The 12,711-nt window shown below is 38.1% G+C and overlaps 1 protein-coding gene across 1 annotated transcript; it reads left to right on the top strand.

Moving 5' to 3' along the window:
- The first annotated feature begins 8,665 nt into the window (after positions 1–8,665).
- Positions 8,666–10,852, top strand: LOC131132172 (G-protein coupled receptor 151). Its single transcript, XM_058077554.1, has one exon. It carries the CDS (start codon positions 9,005–9,007, stop codon positions 10,133–10,135), a length of 1,131 nt encoding a protein of 376 aa, XP_057933537.1. The 5' UTR covers positions 8,666–9,004; the 3' UTR covers positions 10,136–10,852.
- Positions 10,853–12,711: the final 1,859 nt, after the last annotated feature.

The following is a 12,711-nucleotide window of genomic DNA, read 5'->3' as shown; positions in this document are numbered from 1 at the left end:
AAATGGTATGTGTCTTATCTGCTCAAAGCTTCCATTTATTTTAATCGCTTCCCAATTGAACTCTCCTTCTCCTAGTTATTGTTCCCATTCCGGGCGCTAACGCCGCCACCTTTCAGGGTCCCGGGAGATCTCCCTCTGGTCACGTGACTTCAAGTGGCGCTCGCACCTTATTTGTGAGTCCACGTCACCCTCAGGCCAGCATCAAGATAAGACCCCTTTTCATTATGCACACGGCCCGATGCAGGACAAGATTACAACTACTGTGTGTGTGTGTGTGTGTGTGTGTGTGTGTGTGTGTGTGTGTGTAAGGCTCCACAAAGGAGTCAACTAGATTGAATAATAAAAACAAAAAAGGCTTTTCTTGCTCTGCTCAAGCCCATAAATCAAAAACATTTGACTTCTTATTGTGTGCAATAAAAATCTCCAATCAGTTTGATGTGTAACCTTGGTGGACTCTCTCTCTCTTTCTCCCCCCCCCCCTCTCTCTCTCATTCACAATGTGCATTTATGTATATACTGTATATACACACACACACACTAGCGCACAAAATTGTCCCAAAAGTTGCAGTAATTCTTCATAATTAATTCCTTTTCATGTCTTTTGTCACTGTCCACCTCAAAAGTATATAAAAGTGTGGGGATTTTTGTTATTGTATTATTTTTAATAATATTTTTATTTTTTATTTACAATTAACATTTAATATTATTATTATTATTTACAATTAACATTTATTATTATTATTATTTACAATTAACATTTATTATTATTATTATTTACAATTAACAATTATTATTATTATCGTTCTGTGTAAAATTAAAATATAATGCAAATGATTATCTGTGCACCAAAACCTATTTCTTAAGTGTCTATTTAAGAAAATAGAAACATGTAAAAGTACTATTATCCACACAATACATTTTATTACAACTACTGTATATAAATTATCGTGTTAAGTAACACTAAAATGTATCATTTAATTTAATACTGATACTTTATCATTGTTTTCCTGATGATTTTTGGAGACGTGCCCAAGTTGAGACGTCAAATAAATACCAAAAGGTCCCTTTTAATGAGTCAAACACGCCACCGTGTGGCTACCAATGTAAACGTTTCTGTTTATATTTCAATAACACTGCAAATGACCCTCTGCTGCCATCTATTGGTGATGCTGTGCTATCACACAAGGGGAAACAAACGTCTTCTTGAGTTATGGTTTTTTTTGCAAATCTTTGAATTTAACGCATGCATGTGTGCACATGACACACAGTTCAGTCCCCGATGGTTTCAGATTGTACAAAAAAAGCATCAAAATAGGTATTTCCCATGACGGCCGTTGTTAGCTATAGCTCATATTAACTCCTGTTTCACATACCGATTGTGAATGATGGACAAAATTCCCCCAAAAGTGCAGTTCCCCTTTAAGAGCTGCTCTGAACGCTCGGTCCAGAGCAGAGATGGGATTTTTGGCTCTTTGAGGGGAGCCGGATATTGGTGAGTCGTTCAAGCCGAGGGGCGGTCCCCAGCTGCGACTCGGTTCCCATCGTTCATGTTAATGAGCCGTTCAAAAGAACCGGTTCGTTTGTGAACGTCACAACACTAGTCGACAGCACTCAAGTGACATTATTGACAGTTTCTACTTTTCGCCACACGATGGCGACATCTCTTCGAGTCATGGTGGATGCTTTCTCCTTCCCCTTTGTCTTCTTTATGTTTTAAACAGTTCACTTAACTTAAATCCCTTAGCTTAAATACCAACAAGATTTTACATTTAAAAGTAAAATATATTTCAAATCAATTTAAAGCTGTATACCTACTAATATGTTTACTATTATAAATTACTATTTATCGTTGGCACCACACTATTAGCTATTTGTAATATTGCCGTGCAGGACAATATCATTAAAATATGCCACATAATTCCCAGGATGATGCCTGCCATACTAAACAGCTCAATCAAAGTTAGCATTACTATGTATTTAAAATGTTGAAATAAATATTTACATTGTATGGTGCAAGTGTACCTAATAGTGTGGCTGGATGCAACACTTTAATGTGAAAAAGGTAAAAATACTAAAAGTCTAATTGCAGTAACCTGACAGTTCCCAGTTGATTATAAGGTATAATATGCTTCTCCCCCTCCCTCCTTCTCTTCCTCGCACTATAAAAAAAAGCGTCTGGCATTAATTATTTGTTATTTTGCAGGCGGGAGGCTGCCCTTTTGCTAAAGGGAGTCATTTATCTCTTCGTGTGATGCCTCAAATGAAACGGGATAAAAAAAAACAAAGATGGAGATAATGATGCTTGATGCAGCTCATCACCAATCTGAAATACTCTGATTTATTTTTAAGTGGGGAAAAAAAAAAAGAATTAGCAATTCATCGTTTCCTGTGGGGCCCTTTGAGACAAGTAGGTTCTTTTCCACAGGTTGTCGTGGTAACTGTCGGTTTTCGTCTCTGTGGTGTAAAAGAGGGTCTCGGCATCAACGTGAGCGCCGCTCTGACGTCAGGAAGAATGTATTTAATGTTGACTTTCATGTCCCTCAATCCTGACCCTCAATTTGTTGTCTTTCATGCTGGCGGAAGCTTCTCTGCATCAATGGGTTGTTTTTTGTTTCCTGCCAACATCCCTGTGGTGGAAAAACTACTTATCTGTCTTTCTGCCTCCAAAGGGACCATTACTGGAGCTCATTTCAGCATTTTTTGTATGTCCCATATGCCTCCTGTTGTTGTCCTGACCCTGTGCAAAGCCTCAGGAGATAGGAGGGGAAGGGGGCGGGGGGTGTTAGTGACCCACAACCGGAATGCCGACGTGGAAAACAAACAAACTTTTGTTTCCTGGCAAATTAAACCGCAGTGACAGTGGAGGTAGCGTACAAAAATAGGTCTGCTGGTGTTTGGGGGCAAAGCTCTGTGTGCCCCGAGTGGAAAGTTCACCTCTGGAGCATCTGCCTGTATTATTCCATTACAGCGCATTTTCTAGCATGACATTTCTTTGAAAGTACCGTAAGTAGGAGAGGCCAAAACATAGCCTTGATGAAGTACTTTAAGTAAGCCCAACTGGGAACATGGCGTCTCTTCTGATGATGATCCTGTCTCCAACAGTCAGAGTGGGAATCTCCACTTTTTACAACGTAAGCAGGCCTGACTGCGGGCACCTGCAGGAGAACATTCCCTGAGCTTCTCCGAGCCCGGGATGGTTCACGTGGCTCCAGTACTTGAGATGAACCTTGACGCTATAGACCATGACCGAGACCTGCACACCATATTGATTTTGGACATGCTGATGTTATTGATTGAATGTGGCTGTTCAAATTCAGGTGTTAATGGTAATGGTAATGGTAATGGTAATGGTAATGGTAATGGTAATGGTAATGGTAATGGTAATGGTAATGGTAATGGTAATGGTTTAATTTCATTTGAACATGCATCAGATTACAATTGACTGCATCCCATAAACAGTTCCCAGTTCCACATGTCCAAAAGGAGTAGGAAGAAGCAAAGCTTATTAAATCCTACCCCCCCCCCCCCCCCCATCTGGTACTTTTACAATCACTAACTGTTACATTTGTTCACTTCCTGCTTTCATAATATCATAAAAAATCAACTTTTTGTATTAATTATTTTGAATTTTTTTTATTATTTTTTAATTATTTTATTTTTAATTAATTTTCAATTATTTGTATTTTTGTATTTTTGTATTTTTTTGTCACGTATCGAAGTGAGGTGATATGAGCATCCAATGCCATAATGGGTACCATAGTGCGTGTCAATATAGTGATATATATAGCACATCATGACTGGTTCAAGACTCTTCATCCTTGTATTTAGCAAACATCAACTGCTTGTATTGTTTCTTGAATTGGCTCATCGTTGTGCATTGTTTGAGGTCCTTACTCAATCCATCCCATAGTTTGATTCCACATACTGAAATGCTATGGCTAGCATAACGTAGTCCTAGCATAGAAGTGTTTTCAAATGTACTTCTTCAATTTTAATTTTAATTTTAATTTTAATTTTAATTTTAATTTTAATTTTAATTTTAATTTTAATTTTAATTTTAATTTTAATTTTAATTTTAATTTTAATTTTAATTTTAATTTTAATTTTAATTTTAATTTTAATTTTAATTTTAATTTTAATTTTAATTTTAATTATTTAAATTTAAATTTATGTACAAATGTACTTCTTCCCTGAGATCATATTTCTCTTGTAGAGAAGTATTGGATGATGAAGTATTAGTGGTATTAGTATGAGATATAAACAGAAGCAGAGTGGTTAGCGAACAATGTAGCAGCAGTAATGATAAGAATGCTAAATGTACAGTGGATCAGAATCACTGTTACCAACTTTTCAGGAAGAAAAATAGCGTTTGGCAGTCCTAGACATGGCGAGATGATGCCATAGTCTAATTTGCATTGCAAGTATTTATGACATTTTTAGCTAATTGGTTGTTTTTAGGTGTGGGTCCAATATTCCCCCTAGAAATCTAACCTGATGATGAGGATTTAGGTTTTAGGGTTAAGGTCCCAAGGTGACCGATAACCCTTTGTCTTTGTTTTCATTTCAGTCAGTGTGACACTCAGGAACATTAGCAACACTAGCGTAGCCATGTGAGCTAATATCACGCTCACATCTTAGCAGTAACGTCAATGAGCAATGACCAAGCCGGGCTTTATTTTAAGATGTGCAGCGAAGCCCACCACAATGAATCCATCAAAAGTTATTTTCTGCACCAACGTTATTGGCAGTAATTGCAGGTGAGGCGAGTGTGCCGACCCCCCACCGCCCCCTAAGCGCGCACCCTCATGAATACCATCAGATGAGCTCCTCCAACGACTCCATCGCACCACTTAATGATGCCTCTGGTCTCGCTAACCCCACGCTGCGATGGTGGATGTGGTTGCCGAGCAACCGGGCCCTCTCAGAGGAGGTGACAGCATTTGAGTGGGCACCCCTCACCTCTCCATGCCATCCCATCGCGCCTCCAACCTTCACCGCCACCACCACCCCAGATGCTCTTCAAGTAAACACACCTCGCCATGTGCAGTCTGTAACTATGGCAACAGTCGGGGACACAGCTGCTTCCTGCATCACTTTTGACCTCGCTGATGGAATTTAACGAGAGCGTCGTGTTAATTGGGTTTAATGATCAAAATGTGGCGCCCTGGGAATCAAATTCACTTTATATGGAACCAGATTTCAAATACTTATATACTTATACTTATTTCGAATACTTATTTAAACTGAAACCAGTATGGAGCACTGGAAATAATGTCCAACAATCGTACGCTATCTGTTTCCCTCCCCATTGCATTAAATAAGGACAAATGTATACAAAGCAAAACCGAAAGTGAAACAATTTGGTTAAAGTTTTTTAATAATGCACCTCGTACCGAAGTAGGAGGTGATATGAGCATCCAATGCCATAATGGGTACCATTTGTTCACTTCCTGCTTTCCTAATAGGATTTAAGTTATGTGTTTGTTTTTACTTTATTTTATAAATTTTCATTTATTTATTTATTTATATTATAATGTTTTAACTTTTGGGTTTTTTTTTACTGAAATGCTATGGCTTTTTAATGTAGTCCTAGCATAGAAGTGTTTCAAATGTACTTCTTCCCTGAGATCATATTTCTCCACATTTGTTCACTTCCTGCTTTCCTAATATGATTTAAGTTATTATTATTATTTTTTTACTTTATTTTATTTATTTTTATTTATTTATTTATATTATAATTTTTTAACTTTTTGTTGTTTTTTTTTACTGAAATGCTATGGCTAGCATAACGTAGTCCTAGCATAGAAGTGTTTCAAATGTACTTCTTCCCTGAGATCATATTTCTCCTCTCTTGTAGAGAAGTATTGGATGACATTTTTAGCTAATTGCTTATTTTTAGCCTTATGCATTATTTTAGCTGTTTGAAGATGAACTATATCAGCAAGTTGAAGTATTTGTGATTTTAGAAATAAGGAGTTAGTATGTTCTCTGTAGGCGGCATTATGAATTATCCTTACTGACCTTTTTTGCAGTACATTTAGCCAGCGAAGATTGCTTTTATAGTTATTAGCCCATATTTCCACACAATAAGTAAGATATGGTAGAACCAGAGAGCAATAAAGAGTGTGGAGTGATTTCTGATTGAGAACAAATTTTGCTTTGTTCAATATTGAAATATTTCTGGCCACCTTATGTTGTATATTTGTCATATGAGGTTTCCAGCTCATATTTTCATCTATTGTGATCCCCAGAAATGTTTTTTGCCTTCACCCTTTCAATGTCCACACCGTCTATTTGTATTTGCTGGTGCGTGTCCTTTCTGTTGTTAGCAAACAGCATGATTTTAGTTTTACTTAGGTTCAAGGACAATCTATTCTCATCAAACCATCTTTTTAGTGGGACCATTTCTTCTCTGACCTTTCTAATGATTTTGTCTGTACTCCCACAGAACAAAAAGCAGTGGTATCATCTGCAAATAATACCAGCTTTAAGTCTTTCGTAACTTTGGAGATATCATTGATGTACAAGTTGAACAGTTTTGGCTCCAGTATTGACTCCTGGGGAACTCCGCACGTAATATATGAACTTGCAGATGTGTATTAAAGTAGATCACATAAGAGAGAAAAACATAATAATATATATTTTTATAATTTTATGATTGAGGAAAACAATGTAAAACGCAGTTGTTGGTTCCACACCCGACCGTGATGAGTCCATTTCTGGCTTTCCGTCTCGAGATGAGCACCCTAGTAGTCGCTTTTACACGCGTAACACCCAATATGTTTGTTTAGTAGACATATTAAGACTAAGTAAGTCATTTAAGACATAAATAAGACTGATTGGAACTGATTGGGTGGCGGACAGGAAGTCATGTCAGGAGTTCAGAGTTGGGTCGCGGACGCAACAGTAGCCCATGTTTGGGATTATTAGGGATTATTGTTGCGAGATCATTCAAACCCGCATTGAAAGTTTGATGTTCTGGCGATGCAAGTCTGGTGCTTGTGTGTCTCGCCGGACTACCACAGTGACATTGCTGACACCCAGCCACCAAATAGAAAATACATGCAAAAAAATAATGTGAAATGATTTTCTTCCATTCCTTATGATATTGTTAGGGCTGCCAACTTGTTTTTGGGCCCCATGGTGTGTTGTTTAGTGATCATGCATGAATAGTGACTTGATTTGGGTACAGGGTAACATCCTCATTTGACTTTGATTGTTCCTCACAGGGTACCTACATAAAGTATTGTAAGATTTTGGTTTTGGGTGTGGGATTCAAGATGGCTGAATAAACATGTGCAATGTTGTACGGTGGTCGAGTGGTTAGCGCAAAGACCTCACAGTTAGGATACCAGTATTCAATTCCACCCTCGGCCATCTCTGTGTGGAGTTTGCATGTTCTCCCCGTGCATGCGTGGGTTTTCTCCGGGTACTCCGGTTTCCTCCCACATTCCAAAAACATGGTAGGTTAATTAGCCACTCCAAATTGTCCATAGGTATGAATGTGAGTGTGAATGGTTGTTTGTCTATATGTGCCCTGTGATTGGCTGGCCACCAGTCCAGGGTGGACCCCGCCTCTCGCCCGAAGACAGCTGGGATAGGCTCCAGCACCCCCGCGACCCTCGTGAGGAAAAAGCGGTAGAAAATGAATGAGTGAATGAAAGAATGTTGTACGATAACTGTGACTGTGATAATAATGGCAAATGGGGCAGTGACCCACCAGATCCAGCAGATGGAGCTGAAGTGCAATATCGACTCATGGTCTTTTTTAATCCAGTTGATTTCTACTCTTTGCAAGCCCATAACATATACTTTTTACACCTGAATATTTTAGTTTTAGCAGAGTTTCTTCTCCCCCCCCCCCCCCATGTTTTAGCTGTGTACAAACGAAAGAATGTTGTATTTAAATGTGTCTTTTACTCTGTTTACTTGCTTTCATTCAACTCCATTTTTTCTGTGTACAAATAAAATTAGTATTTAAAATAATTTTAATTTGTACAGCGCTTTTCAAAATACTCAAAGACGCTTTACAGAAAAAATGGAGTTGAATAAAAGCAAGTAAACAGAGTAAAAGATACATTCAAATACAATATTCATAAAATTTATTTTTATTTTTATTTTTATTTTTATTTTTATTTTTATTTTTATTTTTATTTTTATTTTTATTTTTATTTTTATTTTTATTTTTATTTTTATTTTTATTTTTATTTTTATTTTTATTTTTATTTTTATTTTTATTTTTATTTTTATTTTTATTTTTATTTTTATTTTTATTTTTATTTTTATTTTTATTTTAAATAATAATTTTATTTGTACAGCGCTTTTCAAAATACTCAAAGACGCTTTACAGAAAAAATGGAGTTGAATAAAAGCAAGTAAACAGAGTAAAAGATACATTAAAATACAACATTCATAAAATTAATTTTAATTTTAATTTAAAAAATTTAATTGTAATTAAAATTAAAATATATTATTATTATTATTATTATTATTAAATTGTGGTTATCTAGCTAAACGGAAGCTCCCAGTATGTTACATGACAGCTCTCCATACACAAAGACACAAACACAATAATAAGTTGATGATTAGGAGTTGATCCTCCTAATGTGTTTAGTGGTAAAGATACAACAGGCTGGTTGCAGAGAGGGCGGGTCTGGATTGGTTGAGCCCATTCGTGGCAGCCCCGCTCCCAGCGTGTTGAATGTGAGCGTCTCTGAATGTAAATCGCATCACGCTGCGCTCACATTTGGGCTGCGTGCCGCCTGGAGCCACGCTGCTGACATGACGTGGGTGCTCGATGCCGCTAAATGGCACCACTTGAAATAGCCTACCTGCCTCTGCCGCTCAGACAGACGCTCGCTGATGCGTGGCTCGGTAGCCTTTCAGCACCGCGGACAGCTGCTCGCCTCGCCCCCCTGCAGGGCACTGGATTGACTCATTTGACTGGAAGTGAAGGCAACACCAAATTAAGTCATTTTCTGTCCCTTTTGAGTGATTCTTGGAAATGGATTCTTCAGATCGACCGGCAAACGTGACTTTCTTTGACTTTGTGGGAGGTGTCCAACTCCTCCAGGGGGAGGACATCAGGACCGCCGTGCCCGTCCTCCTCATCGGGATCTGCGTGTCGGGCGCCGTGGGGAATCTCCTGGTCCTGCTCATCTTCATGCAGGACTTCAAGGACGGGAAGGGCTCGGAGGTGAAGGCTCTGCTCGCCTCGTTGGCCTCCACGGACCTCCTCATTCTGCTCCTGTGCGCCCCCGTGCGCGCCCTCACCACGTACAAGCAGTGGTGGGTGCTGGGGCGCTTCGTGTGCTGCACCACCGACTGGTTCCAGCACTCGTGCGTGGTGGCCAAGACGTTGCTGCTGGCGGTCAGCACCCGCGCCAAGCACACGCTCAAGCCCGCCGCCGCCACCCCCTCCGACGCAGGGGCCACCCTCTGCGCCCCCACATGGGTCCACGGGGCCATGGCGTTTGTCTGGATGGTGTCCATGATGTTCCCCATCCCGCAGATGCTTTTTGCCACGTTGCAGCCACACGGCCGTGGCAATATTTGCATCTCCGAGATGCCGGCGTGCGCGTCCCAGTTCATGGTGCTCTTCTACAAGATTTACCCGACGGCCACCTTTGTGGTCCCGGTCCTCTTCACTGTGGCGTACTACACCAAAAGCCTCCACAAGGCTCTCAACTATGCCCCCTGTCCGCGGCATCAGAGCAAGGTGACCCTGGTTCTTTTGTGCCTGAGCAGCACCCTCGGGCTCATGCTGCTGCCCGAGTGGGGCGCCTTCACGTGGGTCCGGCTGGGCTACAACAAACCCCCGGTGGGTGTGGTCCTCTTTGCGCAGGTGCTCTTGTACGCCTGCAGCGCCCTCGCCCCGGTGCTGCTCATGACCATGTACGACGACGTGCGCCAAGGCCTGGTCGCCATCTGCTTGGCAGCCGCCTGCCGGGGCTCCAAGGCGGCCGGCGCCTCGCCAAAGACAGAAGGCAATGGAGCGGAGCTGGGTGCCAACGCCGTCATCCCCAACGCTGACAAGACCTTCCCGGATGTGGAGCACTTTTGGACAGGACGCCGGAACACCCACGTGGAGGAGGAACAGGACCCCGTCCCCTGGGAGAGAGAGGAGAAACTGTAAAGTCTTATTCATATCGTTCTCATCGTGACGAGAAGGGGATCAATCCCCCCGCTGTGGCGGTCCACTTGTACATAGCGCTGAGAAAGTTGTAACCCTAATCAAGCAAATGCAGGACATTAAAGGATGAGTTTGGATCATAAAAGATGATCACGTTTATGGACGATCATCAGCCGCAGCACAGATGAGCCCACCGTAATCGCAGATCAAAACGCAATCACATCTCCACCTTTGATTGTCATACAGATACGGGAATCATGTCTCCCCATCACATTCCCTACTAATCCCAGGATGGACGCTGCGGGTCACGACCCGGCGATTACATGCGAGCAGGCAACTGTAGCTTTAATCGGCGCTGTCAATATCTCATCTGCTGCGTTTGGCTGCTCTTTCCTTTTCTTCACTTTCTTTCGTTGTGCTTTTGGTTGTCGTGAACGCATTTAGTGTCCTTCTGTTGTCGCTTCCTGCTGTTGCTGTGGACCGGAATGTCTTATTACACAGTCGTCGGCGTACATTGTATATCCTCTTTGGGTGGAAAACATTTATTATTAACACTTTGACGTGTCATTTGATGCTTAGACTGTAATGGTGATATAAATTGTTTGATATATGCTTACTGGTGGTACATTTTTAGGTCAATTTCTATGATGGCGCATTTGGTTATTTGTCACGTAATATATAGACTGTTACATGAAAGTATAATAAAGACCATTATACCAGTCTTTGAGTCGTTACATGTGTTGTCCACACAGTTTAAAGGACATAATAAAATCAACATAATAATAATAAATAATAAAAGCATAATAATAATAAATAATAAAAGCATAATAATAATAATAAAACATAATTCATTCATTCATTCATTTTCTACCGCTTTTTCCTCACGAGGGTCGCGGGGGTTGCTGGAGCCTATCCCAGCTGTCTTCGGGCGAGAGGCGGGGTACACCCTGGACTGGTGGCCAGCCAATCACAGGGCACATATAGACAAACAACCATTCACACTCACATTCATACCTCTGGACAAAACATTAAACATAATAATAATAATAATAATAATAATAATAATAATAATAATAATAATAATAATAATAATAATAATAATAATGATAATAATAATAATAATAATATTATTATTATTATTATTATTATTATTATTATTATACTAATAATAATAATTATTATTAGTATTATTAATAATTATTAATAATAATAATAATTATTATTATTATTATTATTATTATGCCTTTATTATTATTATGTTAGTAATACAAAAATGTTAATGATGTTAATAAAAATTTTAATAATAATAATAAAACATAATAATCATAATAATGATAATTAGTATTATTAATAATAATAATTATTATTATTCTCAATATAAATTATTATTAATAATTATATAATATTATTGTATTATTAATAATAATGTTAATATTGATAATAAAATAATAATAATTATTATTATTATCATTATATTAACTATAATATAATATAATTATTTTTAAATATTTTTTTAAAATTATTATTATGAATAATAATAATATAATATAAAAATTAATAATGTTAATAAAAATGTTAATAATAATAATAAACACAAAAATTATTATTATTAATAATAATGTTAATATTATTATTAATATTCATATAAATTATTCTTAATAATTATATTATTATTATATTAATAATAATAATGTTAATAATAATAATTATTATTATTATATTAATAATAATATAATATAGTTATTTTTCAATATTTTTTAAATTATTATTAATAATAATAATATAATGTAATAATAATATAATGTAATAATAATATAACAATAATAATAATAATAATAATAATAAAAGCATAATAAAATCATAATAAAAGCAACATATATTATTCATCCGGTAGAGTACCAATAGAGTATCAAGAAATACTGCATATAAATAAATAATCCATACATAAATATATCAAATATTCATGGACCCTAAACACCTCCCAGTGAAGCATGATTGAGTTCTCTCAACAAATCAGCTATAAAAATCAAAATGCTATGTCATTTTCTTTCTTTTTCTTAAGTATTTATAAGCACCTTGAAAATATGTGGTCAAATAACTGCACGTCATAAATAAATATATCAATGTATATAATATAGGTGGGGGTTCATGTGTAAAAGTGGGTCACCGTGGTGACTAACCTTTCATGGACTGCAGTGAAAGGAAAAAGCAGCTTTTAGTCGCCTTGTGTGTTTAGCGGCCGAGCGTCGACCGCCTGTGGCTGCGACGCCGTGCCAGGTTTGACATTTTCATCGTCTCCAGTGAAAAGAAAGGTTACAGGTGGAGGAAGGAAGCAGGAAAATAAAAATAAATAAAAAAAACAGCTCAAAAGCTCTTGACCGTGATTGCGACGAAGCGCATCATTTATTCATCAACAGTATGGGCTGCTGCTCCGAGCATCTGCCCTGCGGGTCACTGCTTCTTCACGTTGTTTTTCACTGTATATTTAGTCTTGGACGCACGCTGAAGCCGGCTGTCAGGGAGGGAATCGAACACATTTCCTATTCATTCACAATCACGACAACAAGATGGGAAAATTA

This window comes from Doryrhamphus excisus, chromosome 7, assembly GCF_030265055.1.
Source record: "Doryrhamphus excisus isolate RoL2022-K1 chromosome 7, RoL_Dexc_1.0, whole genome shotgun sequence".
NCBI lineage: Eukaryota > Metazoa > Chordata > Actinopteri > Syngnathiformes > Syngnathidae > Doryrhamphus > Doryrhamphus excisus.
Note: the sequence above shows the minus strand (reverse complement) of the source record. Positions and strands in the feature narration are given on the sequence as shown.